Genomic DNA, 26,931 nt, shown 5'->3' with positions numbered 1-26,931 from the left:
AGGCAACGTTCTGAGCACCCCCCGAGGACATCAGCAACCCCCTGCCTTCTCCCGATTACCAATTTTTTAAATGTTTGTTTTAAAAGTCTCAGACGCGAGCCGGCCGCCCTGTCCCGCGGGGGCAGATGTTGCCCACGGCGGGGGGACATCCACAGCCCTGTCCTGGGCTTTCGGGAACTCGGTAAATTAGGTGGCACACCTGTATCTGACCAAACCCCCAGACCCCGCCCGAGTGCAGGTTAACGACCTTGTTGGTTGGGCTGACTCTCGGTAGGACCCCTGTCAGGACCCGGGACCAACCAGCCAAGCGTTTTATAACCGGCCCTCAACTAAACCGGCGGGGAGACAAAGCGAAGTCGGCGGTGGGTGAGCGTGATGGAGGGGCACGGGGTGAACGGCGGATTCCCAGTGACAGACCACCGCCAACCGGGAAGATCAAGAGGAGAAGAGAAACGAGTAAGTCAGCCCGCGGTCCCGAGAGGTTCCCGGCCGGGGGCGCCTCGGATGGGCCGAGCAAAGGGAAAGGTGTGGGCGAGGCGACGGGAGAGCTTACAACAATAATACTGTAACTGGAACAGAACTCTCTAATGTTAGCGGTGTTTTAAAGTTGGACTGGTTTATCCAACAATGCTGACGGACGCAACGTTTTCCATATTTGGTACTGTGCCCGCAAAAGGCACTCCCTGATTAGAGTGAAGCTTCCTCGACACTGCCCCATCAGAGTGGGTGCAGCGTGGGTTCGACGCATTGTAACACTCCCTCTGCGCTGCCCAGCAGACATTCATAGCTGTGATACATCGTGCAGTAGACGCGGGGTAAACGTGCCTGCCTTCTGCCCCGCTGCATCGCTTCAAAACCAACCTCAAGTGTCCTGCAATGCACCAGAGTGGCGGTTTCCAGCTCATACCAGCACCCGCGTGAAATTGCCGATTAATGCTGAATTCTCTTCTGCTTTGTGCAGTCGGCCCCTATCCACGATGATTGGACAGAGGAGATGTAGGACCCTGACGTACAGCGACGGACAGAGCGGCCCTTCACCCTAGAAAACTGAAGCCAAGTGCCAGATATATTTCTTTCCCTTCTCTATTCCTCCTCCGGAAGATCATTTCGCTTCTATTGCTTCTCAAGGACATCGCTCACTACACAATGGAATGATCCATGGGTCAGAATTACTTACGTACTTCAGTTACCAACATAAAACCTTAAGGTAATTAACAAAGATTCAAATTAAATTTGTCACCGCAGCGAAACCGCAAACGGAAGCAAATTAGAGAGTTTAATTAAAACTAAATTGTAACTTGACTAAATCTCTTCCACTTACCGTGACTTCGGTACAAACGGAATTCAAATGTGACTTTTATTTTGTTCCGCACCCCCCCCCCTCCCCCCACTGTTTTCCCCAATCGATCGATGCTTTCTAATCCCACGATTTAAGGACCGTTTGGCATTCGAGTAGCTGGACAAGTGAGTTGGTTGACAATAGACGCCACGATGGCCAAATCCTACCCCCCTCCTTATCCAATCGGCATAAATTTGCAGCAGCAGTCACTGGTCGGTGTCAGCAGGAGGAGACCCCCTGCGCTGGATCCAAGGTCCGAGGACGGGATGGAGCATTCCTTTCACCGTCCGAGTTAGTTCGGCGACTCCAGAACCCGGACCTAGATCCCCGCTCGGCTTGTAGGATCTGCCGAGTGTTAACTTCACGGCCCTTCCAGTAGTCCGGTGGAAGTAACGCCGTAGAATTCGCTCATTGATTTCCCTGGGGGGTTCTACAAGAAGTAGTGACCCCCCCCCCCATCCGTTTAACATCCGACAACCGAAATTTAAAAATATCCAAAGTATCTGCAATAACTTACTGGAATCTATAACACTCGCAAACATGTATCGGCGAATCAATACTGTGCGTAATTATCGGGTTCCCATACCTTCCAGCACTGGTGATTCTCCGCGCCCATCAACTTTTACAAGAAGAAATTGCTCTGCCTTCAATGTCCGTGAAGATTGGCATTAAAATCAAACTGAACCATTTCAGCCGCTCGTTTCTCTGCGAATAAACCTACGGAGTAAGCGCCAACTGTAAGCATCGGATTAAGAATGCACGGAGATCCAGTAGGTGGTACCGCGTTACACTGGGGAGGGGCGGGAGGAAGGCCAGGCTCTCTGCCCGGCCACCACAGACTGACTCCTGCTGGGAAAATGTCCATGGGAGTTAGAGGGCAGGATCGGGCGCAGTTATGACGCCCCTCCCAGTTGAATACCTCGTTGAACCTCACCGCCGGGTTCACGTAGGCATTCGACGACGCAGGAGGCGCTGATCCCGAACCTGACTGTACGTCCGCACCACCAGAAATATAGCTAAAAAAAAACAAGCGGGGGTAAAATATCTCTTTACCTTTGGCTGGGGGTAAAAATATTTCTTTGCTGGGAGCCTTGACAGTGATGAACCTTCTCCGTGAAAACGCATCGACTTGTTTCCAAATTACATGTTCTGAAGCCCAGAGTGGCAGCAAAGATTCCTCCAGTTCGTACGGTCTACAATCCAGAAGGAGTCAATGTCTACAAGGAATTACTAGTCTAACAGCGCCGTGCAACTGCAACACATTTTATATTCTGTTACACCCCAATCTGGCAGTGTTCCTAAAACCTACTTACAGTGGGCGGTGCCAGAGTGACTTTGTCAGACAGATTGAGCCGGGACCAAAATGATAGCCCCCCTCCCTCCAGGAGTGTGCGCAACCTGAGTGGATTTGTCAAAGGAGCACGGATAATTAAAAGTGGAACAGCTGCAAGGAGCGGAAACGCGCCCTGGAGGAAATACAAGGTCCGGGAGCAATCCTGATCCTCGCCGTTGGAATGTGTGCCGGAGACGGCTGCTTTGATATCAACTCTCGGCCTAATCCCCACTAACCGCCTTAATGCAGCCCCCGTCTCCATGTCACCCAGAAAGTTCACGGCTTTAACATTTCTCAAGGTGATCTTACAGGAAGAATTGCTGTGTAACGTCTATTGTGGTTACCTTGCTTTCCCGCACAAAAACAGCAGCAATGTTGACCATGTTCCAGCATTGGATTGTGAAATTTCTATTTTTTTAAATAACAAATTCAGGGAGTTGGTCAGGGTAAAGGAAGCACTTGAAGAGTAAATTCTCCAGCAGACTGGGTAGCGTTGCTCCCTCGTTCAAAACACGCCAACGCCTCGTTTACTAATAACTATTTGCATTCGTACAGTTGCATCGATTTAAGGAAATTTAGAGGACACTTGGACAGGTTCAGAGGGAGATGGGCCAACCGCGGGCAAATGGGACTAGCTCAGGTGGGTATCCTGGTCGGCTGGGCCGAAGGGCCTGTTTCCGTGCTGAGTTAAACTATGGCTCTATATATTCCCGCCGTACCTTAAAAACAGGGGAGTGCAATAAGTGTGTGTGTGTTGGGGAAGCGGTGGGGGAGCGAGCTAAGGGAGAATGTAGAATGGCAGAGCAAAAGCTTTGTCCTGGATATGGTTTGCAGGTGGAAAGAAAGATTTGGAGGAAGCACTTGAGAGGTTTTTACGAATGAGTCAAGTCTGGTTGAATGTTTGGCCGACAAAGATGTTTGGAATCCAGGAGAGGAACATTCAAGATTACGAGATTGCGTGATGGGGGGAAGGGGTGGGATTTATTGATTAGGACATTGCTTTGAATCTGATACTCAGGAGTAGGGTGATGGAGGGGGAGGGGTTAGCTAGAGCACACCCAGCAAAGGCAGGTGACTGAGGAGACAGTGGGTATGGGTTTGGATGTGGCGGAGGGGGTAAGTCAGCGGTGCCAGCGGCGGGTGATGAAGGTGCCAGCGATGGGCAGGTGAAGCTCAATCTGAACAAATTGCTGGGACTGCGAACGGTGCTGTGCTCCGAGAGCTTAGAAAGGAGTGTAAAACGGCAGTTTGGGTCTCCAAAGAGTGAGCGAGAAGAAGCCGGGACTTTATCAAGGGAATTAGTGAGAGAAATGACGGAATGAGAACGAACTAACCCCATAATGAGGTGCAAAACACTGAGGAAGTGTAGGTGACAGAGGATGATGCATGGAGGCTTCCGCTAGTGGAATAGTGACAGCGCCGTGTGTTTGCCCATTGTTGCTGTGTTAGGAAGAGACATTTTCATCCACAAAACAGCCCACCCCCATTTTCAAATGGTTTGTTATACGTGAAGTCGGGGTTTAGAGTACGGAACCAGGCCTTCATGTCTGGACATCTGAGACACATGATAAAGTCATTTATACATTCTCGTTCTTTCACGAAATACATTTTATTTCACCGGGATTATGACCTCAAATCTTTTTGTCAGCTGAGTGTAGTCTGCACACATCTCACGGCGTTCAGTTGCTGACCACTACCCGGGGTTAAGGATTTGTGGCTGAACTGTGGAGTAGCCCTCTGAATATAAAAGTGGTACTGTACTGGCGCCTACGGAACTCGAGTGGATCGAAGGAAAATAACGCAATCAGACGGAGTGATACAATGCTGGGAATACTTCAAGTTTTCAACCAACGAAAGGAACAATAACGAAGACCAGATTCATTGTTCACTAAAGCACAACTGCAGCAGCGGAGGTTCGACCACAGTCCGCACCGGCGCAGTTAGCTATAGATTTAGACTATTTCAGCATAGCCACCTCTCCCACTCACCCCCAAAAAATGTTACCTGTAGAGTCACAGAGGTAACAGGCCCTTCGGCCCAGCTGGTCTATGCTGACCAAGATGCCCCATCCACGCCAGTCCCACTTGCCAGCATTTGGCCCAAAACCTTTCCAATCCACTTACCTGTCCAACTGTCTTTTACAAGTTGTTATTGTATCTGCCTCAACCACTTCCTGTGTGATTATTCCACCCAGATACCACCCTTTGTGTAAAAAAAGTTGCCCCTCAAGTTCCTATTAAATCTCTCCCCTCTCACTTTAAACCTGTGCCCTCTAGTTCTCGATTCCCCATCCCTGGGAAAAAGACTGAGTACATTCACCCTATCTATACCCCTCATGATTTTATGCACCTCTATAAGCTCACCTCTGTCTCCCACACTGTACGAACTTGCTGTCAGCAATAAACATTCCAAAACGGGTTCGCATTCAGGCAGAAACAGCGCCTTGCGCTGTAGATATGATGGGCAGAACCCTAAAGCTGTAATCCTTATTTTAAGATCCTATATCCTGAAACATGTGTTTTTTAAAGCTGCAACTGTGAAACAGTCTATATTAAAATAACTGCAGTTCGAGTATGCATCACGTTCGGATGAGTCAGTTCTCGGAAGTCCTATTTCTGATTATTTTCTAACTACTGGCAAGATTACTCTTTCATTATGATAACGCAGTAGCAAACTCGATGTGCTGAGGGGATGGTTGGGTGGGGCGGTGAGAGAAACTATGCCGGTTACAGTAACGAGGAACTCGGTGCAATAATCAGCACGTCCTGAAGCCCTTTACAGAGAGTAAAGGGCTTCAGGGCGCAATATGATAATAGGAAATAATCGAATTTTGGTAAAAGTGTTGGAGAAACCAGGCATATTGTTCTTTTTTCGAAATAATGCCACGAACTTCTTACCTGCGCCTGGAGGAAGGAGATGAGATTTAAGCCTCAAGCAAACGACGGCAGCTCCGCCAGGGCCCAGCTCGCTCCTTGCTGCACTAATGCATTAAGTCGGTTTCTCAACTTGCACCTGCAACCTTCCCCTCCAAGAGAGGAGTGCTGGCCAGCGAGACATGGCAGTTCACTTTGGTATAAAATAGGAGGTGCAGATAATGGCGGCAAAGGAAGTTTATCCATGTCCAGGGACAATGTTTCACACAGAGAACGCTCAAAAAGTGCCAAAATGGTGGGTTTTTAGTACTAATAGTACCACCTCCTGCCTGATTATGGGAAGGTCAGAGAGCTTGAAAAGAACTGGACCAGGATTTATTAAAGGTGAAAACCGCTGATAGAGAGTAGGAAGCAACCAGAGACGAATCTCTCACATTTTCTTATGAAGAGGAGGCAATTTGACCCATTAAGTCTATCCCATCTCTGAGTTTTCGCATTAGTCACATACCCCACTTATTTCCCTGTAATCTATCTTCTTTCACAAACTCATCAACCACCACCACTCCCCACCCCTCATTACTAGGGGGAATTTTACAGTCGCCAGTTAACGTACCGGCAGGTCACAGGGGGAACGTGCAAACTCCATACAGAGAGCACACGAGGTCAGGATCGAGCCCGGATCGCTGGAGCTGCGCAGCAGCAGCACTACCTGCTGTGCCATCGGTGTATAAGAATGCGCAGACTCTTCGTAAAAACTTCAGTCCTTAACCAATGCTATAGTAACTCAACTAGTGCAGCCTAGTGAAATTGGTTTTAAAATCAGTATTTGAAATAAATAAATGTTGACTCACATTCATCAGGTTACGACGGTTTTCTGCATCTCAAATAATGATACTGTGATAAATATAACTGAAAAATGTCAAATAGTACTTTCACAGTATACTGGAATTTATAGATTTAATTTTGTTGCACATTAAATGGACAAGATTTAGAATGAATAACTATAAACATTTGTTTCTAGATGAAATTTTCCTCGACATTACTCAGTAAACCAGACTACTCTCTGAGGATGTGTAATTGGGTGACCACAATGTTGTTACGCCTCTTTGTAGTCTTTATGAGGCTAATTATTTGGACAAATCCTGGAGGTAATTTTCAACCACATTCACTTCAGATTGCAGTGAGCCTGACATGCCTCATGGGTATACCTCCCAATGATAACTAGTTATCTGGTACCTCATTCGAGTGACTACTATTGAGGTGTGATACTGAACAGTGGAACAGCCAGCTGTTACTACACAGGTCTCTACAGCTGAGAGTGAGCCTGTGATGCTGCTGCAAGCATGTTTTTCATTGTACCTGTACCTCACCATACTTGTGGATATAATAACTAGACAATGCATATACACTTTCTAACAGGATAACAAACCCCAAATTAATTTTCTCTTCTTAACCACAGCAACTCAGCCCAGTTAAGAATCAGAATCTGGGACCCTCCAGCAGGACTCAGTAACACTCTCTACACACTTATCAAGAGAATTAATATTAATAAACATTAATTTATTCTTGATGCTGGTTCAGCAATTGGTATTATCAGCCAACCTAGTCTACAGACAACAAATCAGCAGATGTGAATAATCTAGTACCAGCAACTTCCTTCATAAAGTTGTTTTATAAAAGGACTACTACAATCAGTTTGCAGCTTGAAGGTAACTCTCGTCAATTTCATGTCTAATTGGATATTTGTGCAGCCATTCACAGGTTCTCCATGCTATGCAACATTAAATAAGATTTGTACATCTAATCTTTAAAAATGAATGGTTGGGCAAATTATGTAATTGCCTTTGCTGTTAAAGCTGATTCATCCCACAATCAATTTTTCTCAAGGATAAAGAAAGCCAATTAAACTTCTTCATGGATATGTTTTTAATCAGCATCCAGCAATTTCATGGGACACCAGCTTTTTAATTCCATGTTTATTTAACTGAATTTCATTCTCTTGCTGACACAGAGGGATCTGAACTTGCTTCTCCTGATCATTAGTCCAGTAGCCCATCTACAGTACCACCACAGATTTCAGCAGCAAGAACTGCATTTGGAAGGCTGCTTCATTCTACTGCTAATATAGTCATTTATATCAAATGCCCGGTCTGTGCAGACAACTGATGATACAAAACACACCATGAGACAATACAAAAGTAATCAACAGAAGTGTTTCAGGAAGGTAGCAAGATTTGAAAGTTTGAAAATATCTAGTAAAATTAACAATTACATGTGGAGTAAGTTAACATACTTCAAAAATAGGGAGAGTGCACAGAAAATGCCTTTCCCCTTCCTCCCTATCCAGCAGATCTTTTAGTCACTGTATTGCCGCTACAAATGTTCAAAAATAAAAGTTAAAGAGCAATTATGGGCTCATGCAAAATTTGGTATATAAACAAACTACATTTTTCAACCAGCTTTTATTCCAGAAAGTGTTAAACAGCAAATCATTCCCATCAATACACTGATAATTTATAGACTAGGGAATCCACATGCACGTGGACAGGACATTCAGCAAGAATTATTTGAAAATGTACCATTAACATTTGACTTATAGCAGGCTGCCTATTACAAAGGTGACTATATAATTTCACTGTAGTAAATCTGCAGTGAACCTTTGTAATTTTGCTCTTCAATGCAAAGCATTAATTGAGCTGATTTATTACCAGCCTGGACTGCATTTAGCAGCAATACATTATCACACTGTAATTTATTGTTAGCTACGTAGTGGTTCTAGATCCCAGAGATTGCAGAGGGAACATTCCAAACCAGAAGCTCAGTGTATATTCTGACTATAAACACAGGAGTAATTTAGAATGCCCTCCAGGGGAAAGCTGTTGTGGAGAGCAGAGGCCGTATGCTGCACTGGTCTTTCTTTTAATAACTCCAGCTGTGGGTGCGTGCACCTTTGCTCAGCTCCTGTGTAACAAGTAAAGGGCTTTCTGAGAAAAATATTCCAACCAGAACAGCACCATAACGCAGACAAGAACAGACCAAAAGAAACCCGAGTAAGGAGACAATCAAATAAATGAAAATCAAATTTGATTATCTGACAATCTTGACAACTTGTTTTCATAACTTCACCTCACTTGCTCACACCACCAGCGACTGTCATTTCAGACAATTTCTCAGATGAGCCTGTCAGCCCTTAGTCTTTACCACTCTTCAATTATATGCACAAATGGATCAAGCTGGGACAATAAAATGTTAACTCTTTATTAATGACAATGCTAGTGTACAAGTTTGATAGGTAAAATTAAATACAGCACAGCAATAAGAATTCCTATTGCAAGCACACAGGCAGAATTGATCCACGGGCAACAGCAAGTACAGTCTGAGAAAATAATACTATGCTGATTCATCCTGTGGAAAGAACAAAAAAATTCCACAATTACCATCATTTCATCCTGTACAATTCAAAGAGTAGCTAAAATATGCAGTTACAAAAGACAACACACAAAATAGCAGATCTACAGTGTTCTGCATAAAAAAAACTTCAGTGTGTTCAACAAATAACAGGAAAGGGTGAGAGGAAAGGAAGGCAGCCAAAAGAAGTCAAAAATAACTATGGAAGTGCAAGGCAAAAGGATTTGGGGAGAGAATCTCATGATGGAATGCATCCCTATATTTTTTATAATATTTTATACACACACACGAACAATTTGTCTCAATTCTGTACAATTCTAAGTGGAATAGTTCTAACCATGGAGTTCAAAAGGGAGAGAGAAATATAGGCATCTCCTGGCTAGAACATTCAATGCCACTTTAAATAAAGGAAATATGCCCATTTTGAAACATTTATCCTGAACATGCCTAATTTTAGTTAAAATGCAAGGGTTATTTGGGCACCCAAGCCCAAATTAAGTTGAATTGTTGTATACACACCATGCAATTTCCTTTCACATTGAATTATGCCTGAATTACATGTGTTCAGAAAGATGAACAAGCTGCAGGTGAATTTCAGTATTTTTTGTCCACAACTGAAAATGTGGGGACTTGCCAATGTGCTGATTTAAAGTACAGTTTTATAAAGCTGGCCTGTCCAGAAACCCCTCACTGGTTTCACCCTCATGGGCCCCGGTTGCCCGCTGATAGCTCACAGGAGGTCATACTTGAAGTTTGAGCGTGTGTTTACTGAAAATTCATCTACAGAGGATCATTACTGAATCTAATCCCAACCTGACAACTATATATCTAGCAGAAAAAAAATATCAAGTATGAAAACCTCTGACAGTAGGAAGAAATCAGAAACTTATTTCTCATGTTTATTACCAATTACAAAACAGTTTATCCTGGATAAATACCAGTCTTAAAACTGAATTTTAACAAACCACATTTCATGAAATGCAACTACATCACATGATTCAAGAATATTAATATAAAAATGAACATCTGTTTAAAACCTTGAACATTGGTGAAACTTCAGGAAATCCTAATGTTTCACCAAACTATGCCATTATGATTCAGCTCCACAAGCTCCTGGTATAAAGTGCACTGAGGTGAACATTACATGATTATCTCCATAGTCATAAACATCTCCCTTGTGGGACAACATAATTTAGAAAGCTTGGTTGCATGGTAGTATATTCCAAAGCTTCAATTTGCAAACCTAGCAAGGGACTCCAACCTAGGAATACACTGCAAACCTGAGAATCAAGGGAACAAACAGGGCCAAAGAGCTAACATGTCAATGATCCTTTAAGAAAAGGTCACTGTTGATTACTGAAACAGTCATAGGTAAGTTGACCAATGGAGAAGATTTTACCAGTAGTCTTGAATAACCCACTTCTGAATTCATGGCATCCAGTGCAGGATAGACTTGGTATAGATGAGATTGCAAACTTCTTGGCACCTCATGTTATCAAAACCTACTCAATGGAAGTTATGATAGGCATTACTGCCAATTGGGAATTCAGGGGTTTGGCAAAGATCCATTGGACTAGTAAATCAAGTTCTTTAACAATAATTCCCATCTCATACATATGACAGCATAAACTATTAGCAAGAGCCCAACACAAGCTGAAGAGACAGTTGAGCAATTATTTGATATCTGTACTTTAATACTGGCTAGAAGTCATCGAAAAAATCAATTCAATACTGTACTCACTTTGACAAACTTTCCATGAAGAAGGTATGGGGACTGGAAATCATGTTGACAGTTAGCATACGCCATTCCCAAGCCCATTCCTGCACCAAAAGTAATAGGCCATAGACGCCCTAAACACACACACAAAAAACAGACTATAAGTAAATATCTCTAATTGGGAAATGGTTATATGCTATTTATAATGAACATCTACAACAGTCTGTTGATTCAAGGTTAAAATTCTTTTCGCTCTCTTCCAAAAGGCACAGATATGCAGAGTGCAGTTGCATAGCAGAGAACACCACTGTGCACCTCATTCAAATGAGTCAACATAAACCAGCATTGGCTGGTATTGGGGGGGGGGGGGGGGGAAGGAAGGAACAACAACCTGAGAATATTTTCCCCTTTCAATATTACAACTCTAAACTGTAATTACTCCAACCCAGACTGGATGTTGGTTTCAAGTATGCATAGCTCAATTACAAGGCCGAATCATAATGCTACTATGCTATTAGGTGAATGAGATCTTCTTGGGCCGTAATGCAGCATCTTCCACATCACAAATTATCCACCCTACCCAAGATTTTCTTCTCTCACCTACAAACTCACAACCACTACTCCATATGTGAACAGCAAATAGTAATACTTACGTTTGAAAGCAACAACAGAAAATACAATTCCTAAGCCAAGACCAACACCTGAAAATATAACAGAAAATAGCAGTTAAGCAGTTTGAAATTTAACCATCAATAGCCTTAAAGTTATTTAGGGGAAGGAGGGAGCTATCAAGAACCATTCATATTAAAAACTCAGTGCAATTGTAGGAATTAATATTTCTGTAGAGTCACAACTCGAGTCATTTGTGTCAGCTCTCCCTCCCCCTAAATAACTTGACAACCATCTAATTAATATTGTTCTAAAGACCTCTCCTCTCACCAGCCTCAAAAATCATCAGGGTTTGGGGTGGGGGTGAGGGTGGAGGAGGAGATGTCGATGGTGACTGTGGCGAAGGGTGGGGGTGGTGTTGGTGCTGGTGCTAAGTAAGGTTCAGCTTTTCATCTTGAAAGAGAATCTTCCTTAGGGGCAACTAACACAATTATAACTTGGAGTCAAGTCATGGTGTTCAACAAATTGCAGGAACTACTGCAGGGGAAAAAACTTCCGCCAGCACAACTGTGAATTTTAGTTTGTCTGGCACTATTAGTCTCTACAGATTGATTGCATAAAGAAAGGCAGGTACCTACTAACCCAAACTAATAAATGAACACACTTCAGCTTGGTGCTAATTAGCTCCATGTCAAAGACTTTTAAGACCAGGCCTACCTCCAAAAAAAATTTACAGATTTTGTATTTTTATATATCTATATATCTATATATATATATAATTTTTATTTTGAGGGCTTCCTGATGAATTTTTCAGGGTGATAGTAAAAACTAGGAGGTCTCAGATTCAATCTATGCTGAGTTATCCTTGGCAGTACTTCAGAATGGAGGAGACAAATTCCTCACTTGATAGCTACTGGGTGACAGCCATTGGAAATACAGCGATGGACCCTGATGGAGAACAGATCTATGATGAGATGTGATGCACCTAGCAGTCAAATAGCCAGTTGAAACTCTTGGTCCATGCTTACTTCAGTGTACCTGAAGGAGAAACTGCAGATTCAATTAAGACCCACGTACAGTATGGAGTCAGTGCAGAAGGGAAGAAAATTTGACGGAAGGAAAATAAAATTAAATACATCATGTTGAAGGATGGGACAGAGAGTGGAAATTAGATTTCAAATAAAAATCAGCTAAAAGGGCTTGGGAAAATTGGTTTATTATTGTCACGTGTACCAGGGTACAGTGGAAGATCTTTGTTATACAAACCATCCATAAAGATCATTTCATTACAACAGTGCATTGAGGTAGTACAAGGGAAAGCCATAACAGAATGCAGAATAAAGTGTTACAGACAAAGTGCAGTACAGGCAGACAATAAGGTGCAAGGCCATCTTAAAAGTCATAGAACGTAGATTTAAAAAGAGAACAATTATAATAGAAAGTGCAATGCACAAAACAGTTTTTAAAGTCAGGCTGTCACTTGAATCTGCCTTAAGCAGATTCCTCTTCCACAAACTCAGAGCACTGAAGTCTGAAATTCTATAAGTAATTGATGCAAATCCTGTTGAGACACGAGTAGCACTTGGACCCTTAACTTTGTCTTGGGGTAATTGCTGAAACAAGCTAACATATTTAAGTTATGTGCCCAGGTTAAGGGACATTTTTGATCTCTGTGCAATACTTCAATCCCAGCCCCGTAACTTTCTGCTACTAGAACCACATGAACAGAAGGTGCAACAACCAAAATGATTCCATAAATAATTTTAAGGGGAAAATTGGTAAGGTACTCAAGGATATGAAATTTACAAGATTATGGACAAAAAGCAAAATATAGAATTAATCACAAATGTTCCTTCAATATATCACTGTAAACACATTGGCCTAGCTTCTGTGGTGCAAATTCCCTACAATTCTTGCTGATTAAGTTTAAAAACACCAGCCAAGTATTTTTGCAGTAATCTTCCAGCTACAAGTCAATTTCATCTTACGCTGGAGATTTGTCATAAGAGTAGTGAAAATTTGAGAACTTTTTTTTAGTTCCAAGCATTTTTGAACTTCAAAGCCTAGTACAATTAACAATTTCCTAAAATACCGTGCACAGAAATTATACTCAACTAGGACAAGCTAACCATCAACAAGAATGTACAAAATGGGGAAACATTGTGACCTTTAACCTTCATCTCTGCTGCACACCACCTGTCTCCCAGACAGAGATGCATTAAGGTCTTTTTCTGTTGCCCTTAACCTTAGGGCTGGGGCCCACAAGAAGGGACTTTATAAAGAGGTCAAGTCTGTATTTGGAACACATCTTTGGCTTAAGAATGTATTATAGACATATATATATATACACACACACACTCTCTGTTGTAAACTTGACTTTTACTTCAAATATTTAAGAAGTTATGAAGAGTTTATAAATTTTGCAAATGTAAGGTTTGGATAAGGAATTGTTTAATCAAGAGAAAAGCAGCCTAGGAATGCAGTTAATGCTCCAGTCAGCTAATTTATGTTGTATTCATATTTGAATTGCAAAGCCATTTATGTTTGGAAGTGGGTTCAGATTGAACTACACTTCAAATATTCTAATAGAAATGAACCCAGGCTTTGTTTAACCCTTTAATGTACAGGAAAGTACAAACACACACTCTGGAATAAAGTGGCAAATTCAAAAGATTCCCAAATATCACAAAACTAAGGCGGCCACCTAGAAAGGTACTTTCACAATTAGAATAAAAATCACTGCTTTGTTTCAGTGCAATCCTGAGGCCCTATAACCAAATTTAGCAATAGCTTCTAAATTGCTTTAAGCCAATTTGCACAAATATTTTATTTCCTTAGCAGAGTGCCTGAGACTATCCAATCAGATGGGAGGGATGTATTGGCTGGCATACTGTTATATGTGGGTCCTAATTGGCAACACTACTCACAACACAGATACAAAGATGATAGACCTGGAGAAATTAACTACACAAATCAGAGATTTCAGATGGTATTGCTTTCAAGATTTACTAATTAAAAGTTAATGTTTTTAATATAGAAGTATTTATACTGTTGTCGAGTGGTGCTTGAACCATTAACCTTAATTTGGAGGTGACTACTGAGCCAAGCTATCACATGTTGAAATTATGTACCCTAATGAGTAACACATTTTGATCCATCTCTGTGACCCTACAGCCCCTGGTCCCTGAACTCTCCATTCTTCAATGTTTCTCTAGCAGGAGTACATGACATGAAAATCAAATAAATATACTGTTAAAGCACTGATCAAGAAATGGAGCATTTGACTGCTAAGGTGGAATCTTTAAAGAGTACACCTGCAACACAACAGGAAATCTGGTGTAAAATAGCACAATATAACTTCTACCAGTTGAACAAAGAACTAATATTCTTCATGACCTTAGGACATCCTGAAGTGTTTCAGTGAGTGAAGTACATTTGAAGTGCAGTCATTGTTGTAATGGCAGCCATTACAATGGTACATTGATATCGTTTATCTGAAATATTACCTAATAGCATACACATCCTGATTTTCTTTATCAGGCACATTACCAATGTTGAAATTAACTACTTCAGCTGAATGCATAATTATCTCAGTGAAGTGCAAAAATTCAGCTGCGAAGTCTGGTAAAATTTTTGCCTCAGTATTTAAAAAATTAAATACATGAGAAAGAACACACAGGGAGTGTTCTCAGTAATAGCTTTAATAATTACAGGTCCACCTAGTTCCGGCTTTTACATACTCAATTTCCATCATAGAGCAACACATTGCCTAAAATACTGTCCATATGACCAAGATAATTAATTACACCACAGCCCTACAAAAAGATTTACTGTGATCTTGCTCCAAAAATTGAGATTTAACACCGTAGCAGTTTCTCAATAAAGGTTAAATTGGCAATAAAATACAGACGACTGCATTTTGGTTCTCTGCAGAATACTTACAGCATTATGTTTGATGTCTCCCAAATGGAAATATTGACATAAAAATGCACACACAGTTCAGCTACTGAAGGCTGAGCTCTTGAAAACTTTTCCTTGAATTTAGAGTGGTATATCCTTTTGAAATAACCAAATTTTCAACAGTGCCCAGATCAGTGCTTTTCTATGAGGTGCAGAGTAGTGGAAGGTTCTATGTAAACTCGAGGCTATCCAAAGAACACGAATGAAATCAATTTTGAAGTTCATTCTCTGAAAGTAGAAGAGACTTTGATCATAATTGTATAGTCGTGCATCTTGCCAAACTAATTTTGATCTACTAATCCAGGGAGGTGGTGGTAGTTTTGCAGACCACAAGGTAAATGATGAATGAAAATTAATTCAAATTCTCACTGCAAGTGGTTTAAATAGATGACAACTCACTGTCCATAGACCATCTGAAGCAGAGGAAGATTAGGCAAACACTGTCTAATTAAACCAGCTTTACATAAACATTAGAAGAGAAGTTTGACTATCGTGAATAAAACAAATGGAACTGAATTAGAAGGGATACAAAACCAAATGACTTTGGACAAAAGTTAACAAACTCCCTTAATGGTTCACATTCTGCACTTCAATTATGATTTATAAATCAAAAACATCTCAAATGAGTGTACAAAATACATCTACAGATGCACATGTTCATTTCTTTTGCCTCATTAAGTTGCATTTCTCTGGAAAATTAAAGCTGTGAAGCTTAAGGAGCATGCATACATTAACAGACACAAGCCACTTCACAGAAGTGTTCTCAAAAAATACTTGATAGCTCAGGACATACTGAGAAAGAAAGCTCATATGAGACAGATGCTGGTTCAGTGTCAGAGAAAGCATGAAGGTATTGGCAAAAACAAAGCTGGGCTGATGGCATGAGTGAGAGAAAGGGTGGCAGAAAATGGTCACGAAGCCACAGGTCATTGATGTAGGAAGAGATAAGCCAGGGTGAGAAGAAACAGCTTTACAGAGCAAGAAATAGCAACGCAGAAGGTGGAGGTGAGAATGAAATAATCCAGTTTGGAGTTTAGAAGGTGGAGGAAGAAGTAACCATGAGCAACTCCAAAGGCTTGGGTGGCATAAAGTGGGGGTGGAGGAAGAAAAAAATGGGAGACCCAATGGAAAGTGGAAGGGAGGTGGGCGCAGCTGCAAAAACAGATGCGCAAATGCACAGCAAGAATCAACTGTGAAAACGATGGGGCAGATAAAAAGAAAAAAGTTTGACCCGATGTGGGGCCGAAAGCAACAACCTTGCATGAACCAGGGAACAAAGGCTATCAGTGGAGTGCAGAATAACTGGAAGGAACAACAAGATAAAGACAGAACAATAATAATTAATAAAACAAAAAGCATGAGAAGCAACATAGATGGGAAAGAGTGCACAAGCAAGCCAAACTTAAGACATTTACAATATATACTTTTATTCGTTAGTTTAATAGTTATTACCCAGGAATTTGATTGCATTAACTGGCATGTTAAAACAGGCTGAAGAACTTCCAAGCACGAGGTCCAAAGGTTGATGAGGATGTTAACCCCATTAAATCTCCCATTCCATTAGGAATTGGCTTTAAAATAAATATTTGCTACAGATGGATTTTAGTCTCAATAGAGCAACTATCCAAAGCAAACTCTGCCTAGAGAAGACCCATAGCTTCAAAACAATGCAGACATAGTTACAGCTATCAAGATAAGAAACTCTGTCAGTAATAACATTATCAGCAACATATTTGAGATCTGCACCCTTTTCCTCTTCCTTCACTTCAGTTGCACTGACTTTGGTGCAGTTTTATTTACAGAAATCATCTCTCTCAAGATCAGTCTTCATATAGGCTCTCAATATTTGCTACAACATCCAAATCTACACTAGTTGTTCCTTTTCGAAAGGGAAATGTTGACATATTGGCTTTAATCAACTTGCCCTGCAATCAATGTCATTTAGTTAAAAACCTTAGTTAGCATGACTGACATTGATCTACTTCTGAACTCTTACTTTCATAAGCTATAAACTGAGTAATGTAACCAACATGCCTCCTCAATTACATTTCAGTACACAGCTCAACCATTCAATGCATATTGTAGAATAAATATGAAACACTAATCTAATCACCTAGCTTTCGCCAAAACTTTTGACCCATTTCACTGCATGAACTTGCCAGATGGCTGCTTGGGATTTAGATTGTTTTTATAATTTGATACTGACTGATGGAAACAAGTATCACATTAAATTAAATAGTGCACGAGCAATTAGCTTGGCCAATAGACTTAAATGCAAACGCAGTTTCAAAATGGAACAGAACTCTTATTGTACTCCGAAACATTAATATATTGTTGAGTGCCTGCACAACAATCTGTATTATTTATGAAGTGCACTAACAGTAGTTCTATGCCATGGATCAGATTCTATTGGGACTAGATGGAGGATGCCAAAATTCATTTAAAGTGTGGCCTTTATAACCCTGCAATAAGGGGTGACCTTCAATATCCACTCTCAAAATGAATACCAACTTGCCTAATCAGACTTCCAAAATGTTCATTAAAGTAATTTGATAAATATCAAACTGAATGCTTCAATTTAGGATATTAACAGTAGAGAATGCTACTTGAGGCATTTCACTCTGACACATTGCTGAACACCAGCTGAGATTTTAATGCACAAACAGGATTTTACTCATCTTTTTAAAGACAAGAAAATCTTCTTCAAACAGACTTTAATGGTTTAACAATTCTAGGCATGTTAAAACCAATCCAACAGTCATTTTATATTGAACCACACAGCTTGACAGTATATAGTTACAGTATCACTGGCTGCATGTCACAATTTGTTACAAGAATTCAGTTAATGGGATTCTAGTAAATGCAAACAGATTGGCTTATTTCTATATTTACTTGCACCAATTTTGATCTGATAAAATGCCAACAAAATTAGTGCAAATGAATTACAATAATGCAATGATCAACACAAGGAACACAAATACTACCAGCCAGCTGTAGACAGTATGTTCTTTTTCACTGCACAAATTTCCCTCTCCGTGGCCCCACATTCTGTCATTCTCCTTGTGTTCAATTGGTAATGCCATCTGTGACTGGTCAACAGCCAAGAATTATCATGGCAGGGCTGTCTTCTGAATTCCTCTTCCCATCCGGGGAAATGCCAAAATCTATACACTTAACAGTACTCAGATTAGAAAGTCATCGTTACATCCATTTCTACTACATAACATACATACAACTACAATACCATTTCTCCCAATCTCTACAGCCTCCACAGCAAAGCTAATTTTCTAACAGGTAACAGTAAAGCACTAGGATTCATAAGGCTCAGGATATTCAACCATTATTTTAAATGTATCCAGGATAAATGGCTGAATTACAACCATCAAACAAAACAGCTGGCTAAATACTCTTCCCAGGAGGTCAGCTGGTCACATCATTGAGCAGGCTCAAACAATAAAATGGGATGGAAGTTTTCCCTTCGCATGCATGTATGTAAAATTTGCATATTACTTGGGTATAATTCTGCCATCTTTCATTCAAGTTACATTTGCTGTGAATGTGAAGCATTCCATTTCCTCATTATTGACAGATTACTGCCAATTTTTTTTAAATATGGAAAACAGCTTCTTTAATCTACGTGTTCTGTTATAAAGTGTCAAAAGCTTGATACTATTACTGAAAAACAAGAATTCGTAGCTTCAAGTACAGACACTAGAATGGGCAAAAAAGGATGCTCTTTCACATCATGCCCAAAATATATGTACACAGAATATCTAAAAGGTTACATTATATAACACCAAGTTGCACTTCACACAATTACTTCTGAAAAACAAGTACATGGAGAGATAAAACAAACTATTCCAACCTAGCAGGGTCCACAAAGAACAATGAGATTAGCAAACTGAATGTCTGGCTTTGATGGTGTTGCCTGAAGGAGAGAACTAGGGAATTAACACAAAAGAACAAGCAGGACAGGGAGTTGGATCTTCAGTTCAATATCTAGAGGACAATTCCAACAACATGACACCAAGGTGGCAATTTCAATTGCAAACTGAAGCCTGACAACCTGCTTTAATTCTCAACTTCTGACCCAGAGGCAAGTGAACAACCAATTATTTAGAGCATGTAGACTCAGCAAATAACCCTAGACATCCTAGAGCACTGTTATCACCATCAGAGGCAAGCTTACAGGCAGCTTTACCAAGAACCAGAAATAGGCCAAGAGAAAAAAAATCTAAAATGCATTAAACTATGTGAACCTACAAAATACTCAAACTTCAGAAGGAACAATAATTATTGTGGAATTATGGGGATGATTCCTCAATAAACAGCCTTCTGAAGACTGAAAGGAAAGAATTTACTCATTGTTCATATTTGTGGTTTTATGTTAATTAGGCTTGAGTGAATCTTTAATTAAAAATAACCTCACTCCATGAGCAAAAAACTTTGTTATTCATCTTCATTTTACAGGTAGGCATCACATGGGATGTATGAGAGGCATGAATGCCAAAGAGAATCTTCCTTTGAATCTAAACATTAAAATCTACTAAATCTGATTTTAAGAGATGAAAATTTTCACACTCAATGTTCCACGAGGACAAGGCTCTGCAATGCAAATGACTGGAGTTTACAGAGTTACACCAAGCTGTGAAGGACTAAGTGACTTGAGAAAAGCAACTGTGTACTGTTGCAATCTGGGTTTGTTTTGGTTTAAAAAAAGACTTGCCATTAAAAGTGCAACTGTTTCTTCATTTTGCCTTGGTTCCAGTACCCTTTAGAATTTTGTCAAGTTGAATGAACCTTGATGATAAATTAACAAGCCAATTATTGATAGAACTCAGGTTTCCAAATCCAATCACGTTGTCTGCTCAACTGCATGATGCACCTGGGTAAAGTACAACCGCCTGGGATGAAGAACTATTTGCCCCAAATATTATCTAACAGTCACAAAGCAAAAAAACTGCATATGCTGGAAATCTGAAATAAAAACTAAATGCCGGAACTAATCAGCAGATCAGGCAACATTTGAGCAGAGAGAAACAGAGTTTGCTTCAAGTTGATAATATTTCATCAGAACCAGCAAAATTTAGAAAACAGGCATGTTTTAAGTTGCAGAGAAAAGGGGAGGGGTGGGGAGAATAAAAGAGTGTGTGATAGGGTGAGAATAGATGATCCTGCTGGAACTGAAGACTACAAACACAACGGTGACTAGAAATTTGAATTCCCAACAGGTTGAGCAGCATCTGTGGAGGAAAACAAAACAGAGTAACTTCAGAAACAGCTAGGGATTGAAAAGCAAGTTTAAAATTACAGAAGCTGGAAATTTGAAATAAAAACAGGAAATTCTGGACACATTCAGCAGACCATAATTTTCTATGTTTGTGGAGAGAAAGACATTACCAATAGGCCAGATTGACGATCCCCCCCTCGCTGCCATGAAAGTTCATCAAATTGAAATGCCAACCTTGTCCCCTTTCCCACAGATGCCTCCCCAGTATCCCTTGCTCTTACACCAGAACTGGCCAATTCTGACATATATTGGAAAGGGTAGTAATTTGAAATTGCTGAATTACACATTCAATCATAGGGGTTGTGGCATGCCCAAATGGAAGATGAGATTGTTTGAAGAGCATAAGCTTGAGAAACTAAGTCCAACGTAGAAGGCTAAAGACAGAGTGGGAGTGGGATTCAGAGTTAAAGTGGCAGGCAAATGGAAGTGCAGTGTCACATCTGTGGACAGAACTGAGGTGCTCTGCAGAGCAGCGACCTAATTTGCACTCTATTTCCCCACTGTAGTGGAAATTATACCATAAGCATTAAACGTCATGCACAAGATTGGAAAAAGTGCAAGTGGATTGCTGTTTTATTTGAAAGGAGCTTTTGGAGTTCCTGGAACTGTAAGGGAAGAGGTAAAAGCACAGCTGTTACATCTCCTACCTTTGCATCGGAGGTGCCATGAGAAGAGGAATGGGCATTGGTGCAGATAGAAGACTGAGTAAGAAAGTCAATCCATTGGCAATGCTGAAAGGAGAGGAGGGGAGGTGATAACATCTAGTTGAAAGTGGTGGAAATTTCAGAGGATGATTATGGAGGGCAGTGGGATGCAAGCCAAGGACAAAGGGAACTGTATCCTTGCTTTGGGTGGGAAGTGGAGGTTAGAATAGAAGCATGGGAAATGGAACCAACACAAAAAAAATAAAGTAATACTACTCATCTATAATTGGCTGCATGTATGGAGATAGTGTTACTGAGTTTGGGCAAAGTACATGTGGGCAATTTAAGATAAATCATCATCAGGCACATTGCAAAGAAATAAAAATTGTTTTTTTTACCTTCCTGAACCATAAAACTCCCAAAACATTAAGTAAACCTAGTACAAATGGGTTAACATGTTCAGCCACACAAAAGGTCCCAAGCATAATTTTCAGTCTATAAATCAAGATCCAGGGAAAATTTGAAAGGATCTGCAATTAGGCTCAAAAAAAGGATAAAATAAAATTTAAGAACTCTTGCTTCCAATGATTTTTAAAAGGGTGTTGAGTGTTCAATCATGACAAGCATCATATCCAAAGCTTGGTTGGCTCAAATCTTGGGATAATACTGGAGGAGTGCTACCATATATTAAGAACATCCCACCACAAGTAGGACAGTAGAAAAAGAAAACACATAAGGCATTATACAAATATTTACTTCACCTCCCAACAACATCTCAAAATCTGCTTTATTTCTGAAACAACTGTAAACCACACTAACAAACATAATTAACTAAATACAAGTTCAAACTAAAACAATGAGTTGACACAGCATGAATATTATCATAACAGCTCTCTTTAAAATTAGGAGCTGCTACTCATATAGCATAATATTTTGTTTACAGGTTCTCTCTCAGCAATACAGTGATAACCTGCTATTTGCCATGTGATTTTTAGAAAGATTATTCTCGTCTCTCTTCATAGATCAAAAGACAATTTGCTATGTTTGTTAACAACTGCAAACAATTCCAAAGATTCACGACCTTCTGAGGGAAGCAATTCCTATTCATCTTAAATGGATGAGCCCTCCTTCTGAAATTTTCCCTACATGTAGATTTTCTCACAAAAGCAAACATGCTTTCAGCATCTACCCTTGTTAAGACTTCTTAAAATCTTACGTTTCAACAAGAACACACACCTTTCTCCTAAACTCCAATAAAGCTAATGTGCTTAACTCTTCCAGATAACACAGCCCTTCATACCAAGAATCAATCCATTTGAAATGTATTTACTTTTTCTTCACTCTATATGGCATTATACTTCATGGGATTATGCTCATGGATCACCATCATAATTTCAAAGTCTCTCTCATCTCAACTCTACCATAATGTAGCTTACCTCAGTTGACATGTCTCACCTATGAGCCCAGGTGACAATAGGTTCAAACTCCACTCTAGAGCTTCATGGTTTTTTTCTAGAACCCTGTTTCCGCTAAAGGAATCTTTCATTGTAGAGCTGTCAACTTTCAGATTTGTATGGATGTAAACATTGTACTTCCACAATAACACGACATGAGCTGTAGAGAGCAACTCAAACAGACAGTCTTGCATGTATCAAATGCTTTTCAGGACTTCCCAAAGCACTTTACAGTCTATACACACACACACGTATAGTCACGGCTGTAATATAGGAAACATGGCAACTAATTTAGCCACAACAAGAGGTGACCAGAAACAGCCAAAGTGATCATCTGTTTCATCTGAAGGGGTGGTTGTCAGCAGTGAAACCAAAGGAAGGGAATATGCACAAACTTTATACAAAATATGGGGAGGGAGAGGGGTTGGGGAAGGGAGGAGAAGAAAGAAGAAACATTACCATTTACTGTCAGGAGTAGACCAAGGCTCCAGAGATAGTATGCAGCAAAGTCATAAAAGGAACTTATATACAAGAAAGGCAATTTTACATTTGAAGTATTTGTTGACTGGGATTTAGGTAATGTCTGATTGGGATTTGGTGAAGGAGAGCAGTTACAAAGAATGGGGGATTAAACACGTGAAAGAGGGTTTCAGTAGCAGAGGGGGAAGATTTTAAAGTTAATTTGCAGGATGTAGGCATCACTGGCAAAGGTCAGCACTTTTGTCCATAAGTACATGCCCACGAGAAGCTTTCTTGAAATGCAACACTCCATGCACAGAAGGCAACCCACTAAAAGTGCATCACAGTCTTTAATACAATTATGTGACAACTAGATCACTGCAGATGGCAGTTAATAACCAATCACACGGATGTGGGTCTGGTGTCAAATGTGGGCCAACCAAGGTAAAGGTAACAGATTTTTTTCTTTCGTGACAAACATAAGCGAGTTACTTTTTTCTAAAAAAAACAATTTGATGGTTAATTATATCTGAAGTAAAGAAGTCAGTATCTTAAAACCATGAAACTAAATTTAAATTCCACACCTGTCATGGTTTGAATCATTAGTTTGTGCCCCTCAACGTTACACAATCACTATGCTCTAATACCTTGAAAGTTACAGATATAGAAATAGGTAGCCTTTGCAACGCAGACGGCAGCGATTTAGTCCTAAAAATCTCTGCTGGTTCTCATAACAATTCCATTCTCTGTAACTTATTCACCTATCTACTCCACCCTGATTCTCTGATCACCCACCTACATTAGGGATATTTACAATTAATCACCCAACCATCACATCTTTGGGATGTGGATAGAAACTGGAACGCCCAGTGGAAATCTACGCAATCTCAAAAAGAACACAAACTTCACATTGACAGTATCAAAAAGTTGAGATTAAACCTGGGTTATTGAAATTGCAGGATAGCAGCACTGCCTGCTGAATCACTGTACCACCACCCACCAGGATACCAAGACATGACTGGCAATATGCATAGAGTACTTGGGAAGTAGATGGAGTCCTGTCATAAAGAGCACAAGATGAAGGCTTTGGTCTTCCCAACATTTAGCTAGAGGATTCATTGCCATATCCAAGACAACCAATCTGACCTTGCAATGATCGAAGTGCGGGGAAATAAACATAGGGTGACTGGATGAAAGGAAGTGAAGGTAACAGGAGGAAAGGGGGGAAGTAAAAGGCTAGGATCTGCCACAGAAGACTAAATGCACATACAGGCAGGCAAAGAGCAAATTCAAGTCCTGTCAGCAGGACAGAAGAGATGGGTTACTCAGAAGACACCTCTTCCTTCATTGTATGTGACTTTTAATTTAATCAAATATTGTCACAACCTGTAAATTTGGTACCTTCACGTCACAAAGGTAATCAGTGTAATTAATCATCATCTCGCGGGTACTGGAACTTCATTGAATCCACTAATTTTTGTATTATTATAATACCACGACTGTTTAATCAGGAAAGACAAAAGGATCACCAGACATTGCTAAGTCTCCAAATGGTTTAGTAATTAAATTATTATGCACTAAAAACATCCCTAAGTCTTTCCTGACACAGCTTTCATTTGCTTAGTTGCCTCAACATTGTTCAAACCATTGCACATTTTCTTTTCACTTCTTCCTCATCCAAATAACATTTCAAAGTGTATGAGCCAAAGTAACCTACTTCACAATACTGTGGAACTCTTAGCAGAAATTCAAACTTTCAGTTAACACCTCAAACTGATATACCATCTTCCTCCACAAGTTGACATAAAAGAACTGTGGCAGTAAGTGTCCTAGTCAACATTCACTTTTCAACTACTATGAATGCATGACAGTGTAGCAGTTAGCATAACGCTATTACAGTGCCAGCAAACCATGTTCAATTCTGGCTGCTGTCTGTAAGGAGTTTGTACGTTCTCCCGGTGTCTGCGTGGGTTTCCTCTGGGTGCTCCAGTTTCCTCCCACATTCCAAAAAGACACACAGATTAGGAAGTTGTGGGCATGCTATGTTGGTGCCGGAAGCGTGGCGACACTTGCAGGCTGCCCCCAGAACACTCTACACAGAAGATGCACTTCACTGTGTGTTTCGATGTACATGTGATTAATAAAGATATCTTATAAAAATGTGGATTATGCTGTGCTAACATATTCACAACGATTATGCTTCCAAAGTAATTACATGGCTGTGAAGAACTTTGGAGCATCCATAAGAGACAGTATGCTTGTGTAGCAACAGTAACCTGCACTCACATAGCACCATTTCCATTGTATAATGTTTCCAAGTAGTTATGACAGAAATTGATAGAGTTGAATGGTGATCAAAAGCCTTGTTGAAGAGTTATGTTTTAAGCAATATCTCAAAGACAATTTGGTGAAGAGGCAAAGATATCTGGGACAGTACTCCAAGATTTAGGGTCACAATGGCTACCACAAGTATGTAAAGTGGGTTGAAGGACAGAGTTCTCTAGCAGTTGGAGGTGGCTACAGACATAATGGGGTCAAGATCATGCAGGATTTTGAACACAGTATCAAAACCTGATAGTTATTTCTTTATTTTTCTGTTGTGGATTGTAACCAGACCTGGGATGAGCCTCAAGTAGGTGCTTGAAATCAGAAAAAGATGCCATAAATAAAAATCTTTAAAGAACAGTCATATTATTATTTCAGGTTTGTCTTCCCCTCCCCCCACCCCCCGCGCTGACTTAACTGTGGTCATCTAGTATTATTTGATCTTGTCTTCACCCAACATCCACACACACAGACTGCCTTATAACAGAAGAAAATCTGCACAGTTTTCCCCCAAGCTGTTAAGCATTTTATACCGACCCGAGGCAATGAAAGGAGCTACATAAATAAAAAGTATATCTTTCTTTCCTCTTGCTCCTAACGCACCAAGGTCAGAGCCAACTCACCAGTCAGGCTAATACATGAAGAACGGTGGCGCTTCGATGAAGTTACCAAAAGCGGAGAAGTTAATTAATGAGAACAGTTTAAACGGGCAGAATGCTTTAAGGGAAAGGACATCGCGGCCCTGCAGCTTTACCCGGCGGCTGTGCCCAGTGGGCTGCCGCCGGGGACCGAATCAATAACAGGACACCTCGGTCCCAGCCTACAAGTTAGGCCCAAGACTCAATCACTGAACACTCAGTGACACGCCGCTCCACGAAACCAGTCCTCAGCGGAAAGGGTACGTCCCGCAAGATCAACTACACTCAGAACAACTTTACCTAATTTCACCACCGCATCCGCCACGCACCGCTCCACCTTCTTGCCGACCTCGGCCTCCGCCATCTTGGACCAGGCTCGGACTGGCTCTCGCGAGAACAGGCCGCGATCTGACAGGGAGGCGCCGGCTGGGAGCACGTGACCAGAGGAGAGGCGGTGGCGCAGCAAGTGCAATGGGCCGCGGGAAGGAGCTGAGCGATTAGTTCATGAACTACCCTTCGCGTCAACAGACGAAAACACTCCATTAGGATTCCCATTAATGCATTTGCAAACCCTACCAATTCCTTAAATTATTAATTAAAGCAAGAATGCAGGTGCTATTAATGTGATATGCAAACAGAAGATGTTGGAAGCACTCAGCAGGAGATACAGCATCAGTGGGAAGGGGAATAGGATTGACGGTTTGTCTCAAGGACCTTTGAGCAAGAATGTTAAATTGCAGAAAGGGGAAGGGGCGGAGAGGACACAGGGAATGTCAATAATGAGGTGCAGACTGAAGTTGTCAAGGTAACAGTACTTTAAAAACTGGTGGTTGCAGTCAGATGGGGAAAAACAAACAAATTGAAACAGAAATTTAAAGATTC

The 26,931-nt window shown here is 40.8% G+C and overlaps 1 protein-coding gene across 1 annotated transcript; it reads right to left on the bottom strand.

Moving 5' to 3' along the window:
• Positions 1-8,789: 8,789 nt before the first annotated feature.
• Positions 8,790-26,470, bottom strand: micos10 (mitochondrial contact site and cristae organizing system subunit 10). Its single transcript, XM_052039200.1, has 4 exons — positions 26,350-26,470; positions 11,324-11,371; positions 10,695-10,804; positions 8,790-8,950 (listed from the first exon to the last, which is right to left on the bottom strand). The coding sequence occupies exons 1-4, from the start codon at positions 26,411-26,413 to the stop codon at positions 8,936-8,938; spliced, it is 237 nt and encodes a 78-aa protein (XP_051895160.1). The 5' UTR covers positions 26,414-26,470; the 3' UTR covers positions 8,790-8,935.
• Positions 26,471-26,931: the final 461 nt, after the last annotated feature.

Source organism: Pristis pectinata, chromosome 26 (genome assembly GCF_009764475.1).
Source record: "Pristis pectinata isolate sPriPec2 chromosome 26, sPriPec2.1.pri, whole genome shotgun sequence".
In the NCBI taxonomy this organism is placed as follows: domain Eukaryota; kingdom Metazoa; phylum Chordata; class Chondrichthyes; order Rhinopristiformes; family Pristidae; genus Pristis; species Pristis pectinata.
The sequence above is the reverse complement of the archived record's forward strand: the minus strand, read 5'-3'. Positions and strand labels throughout refer to the sequence as shown.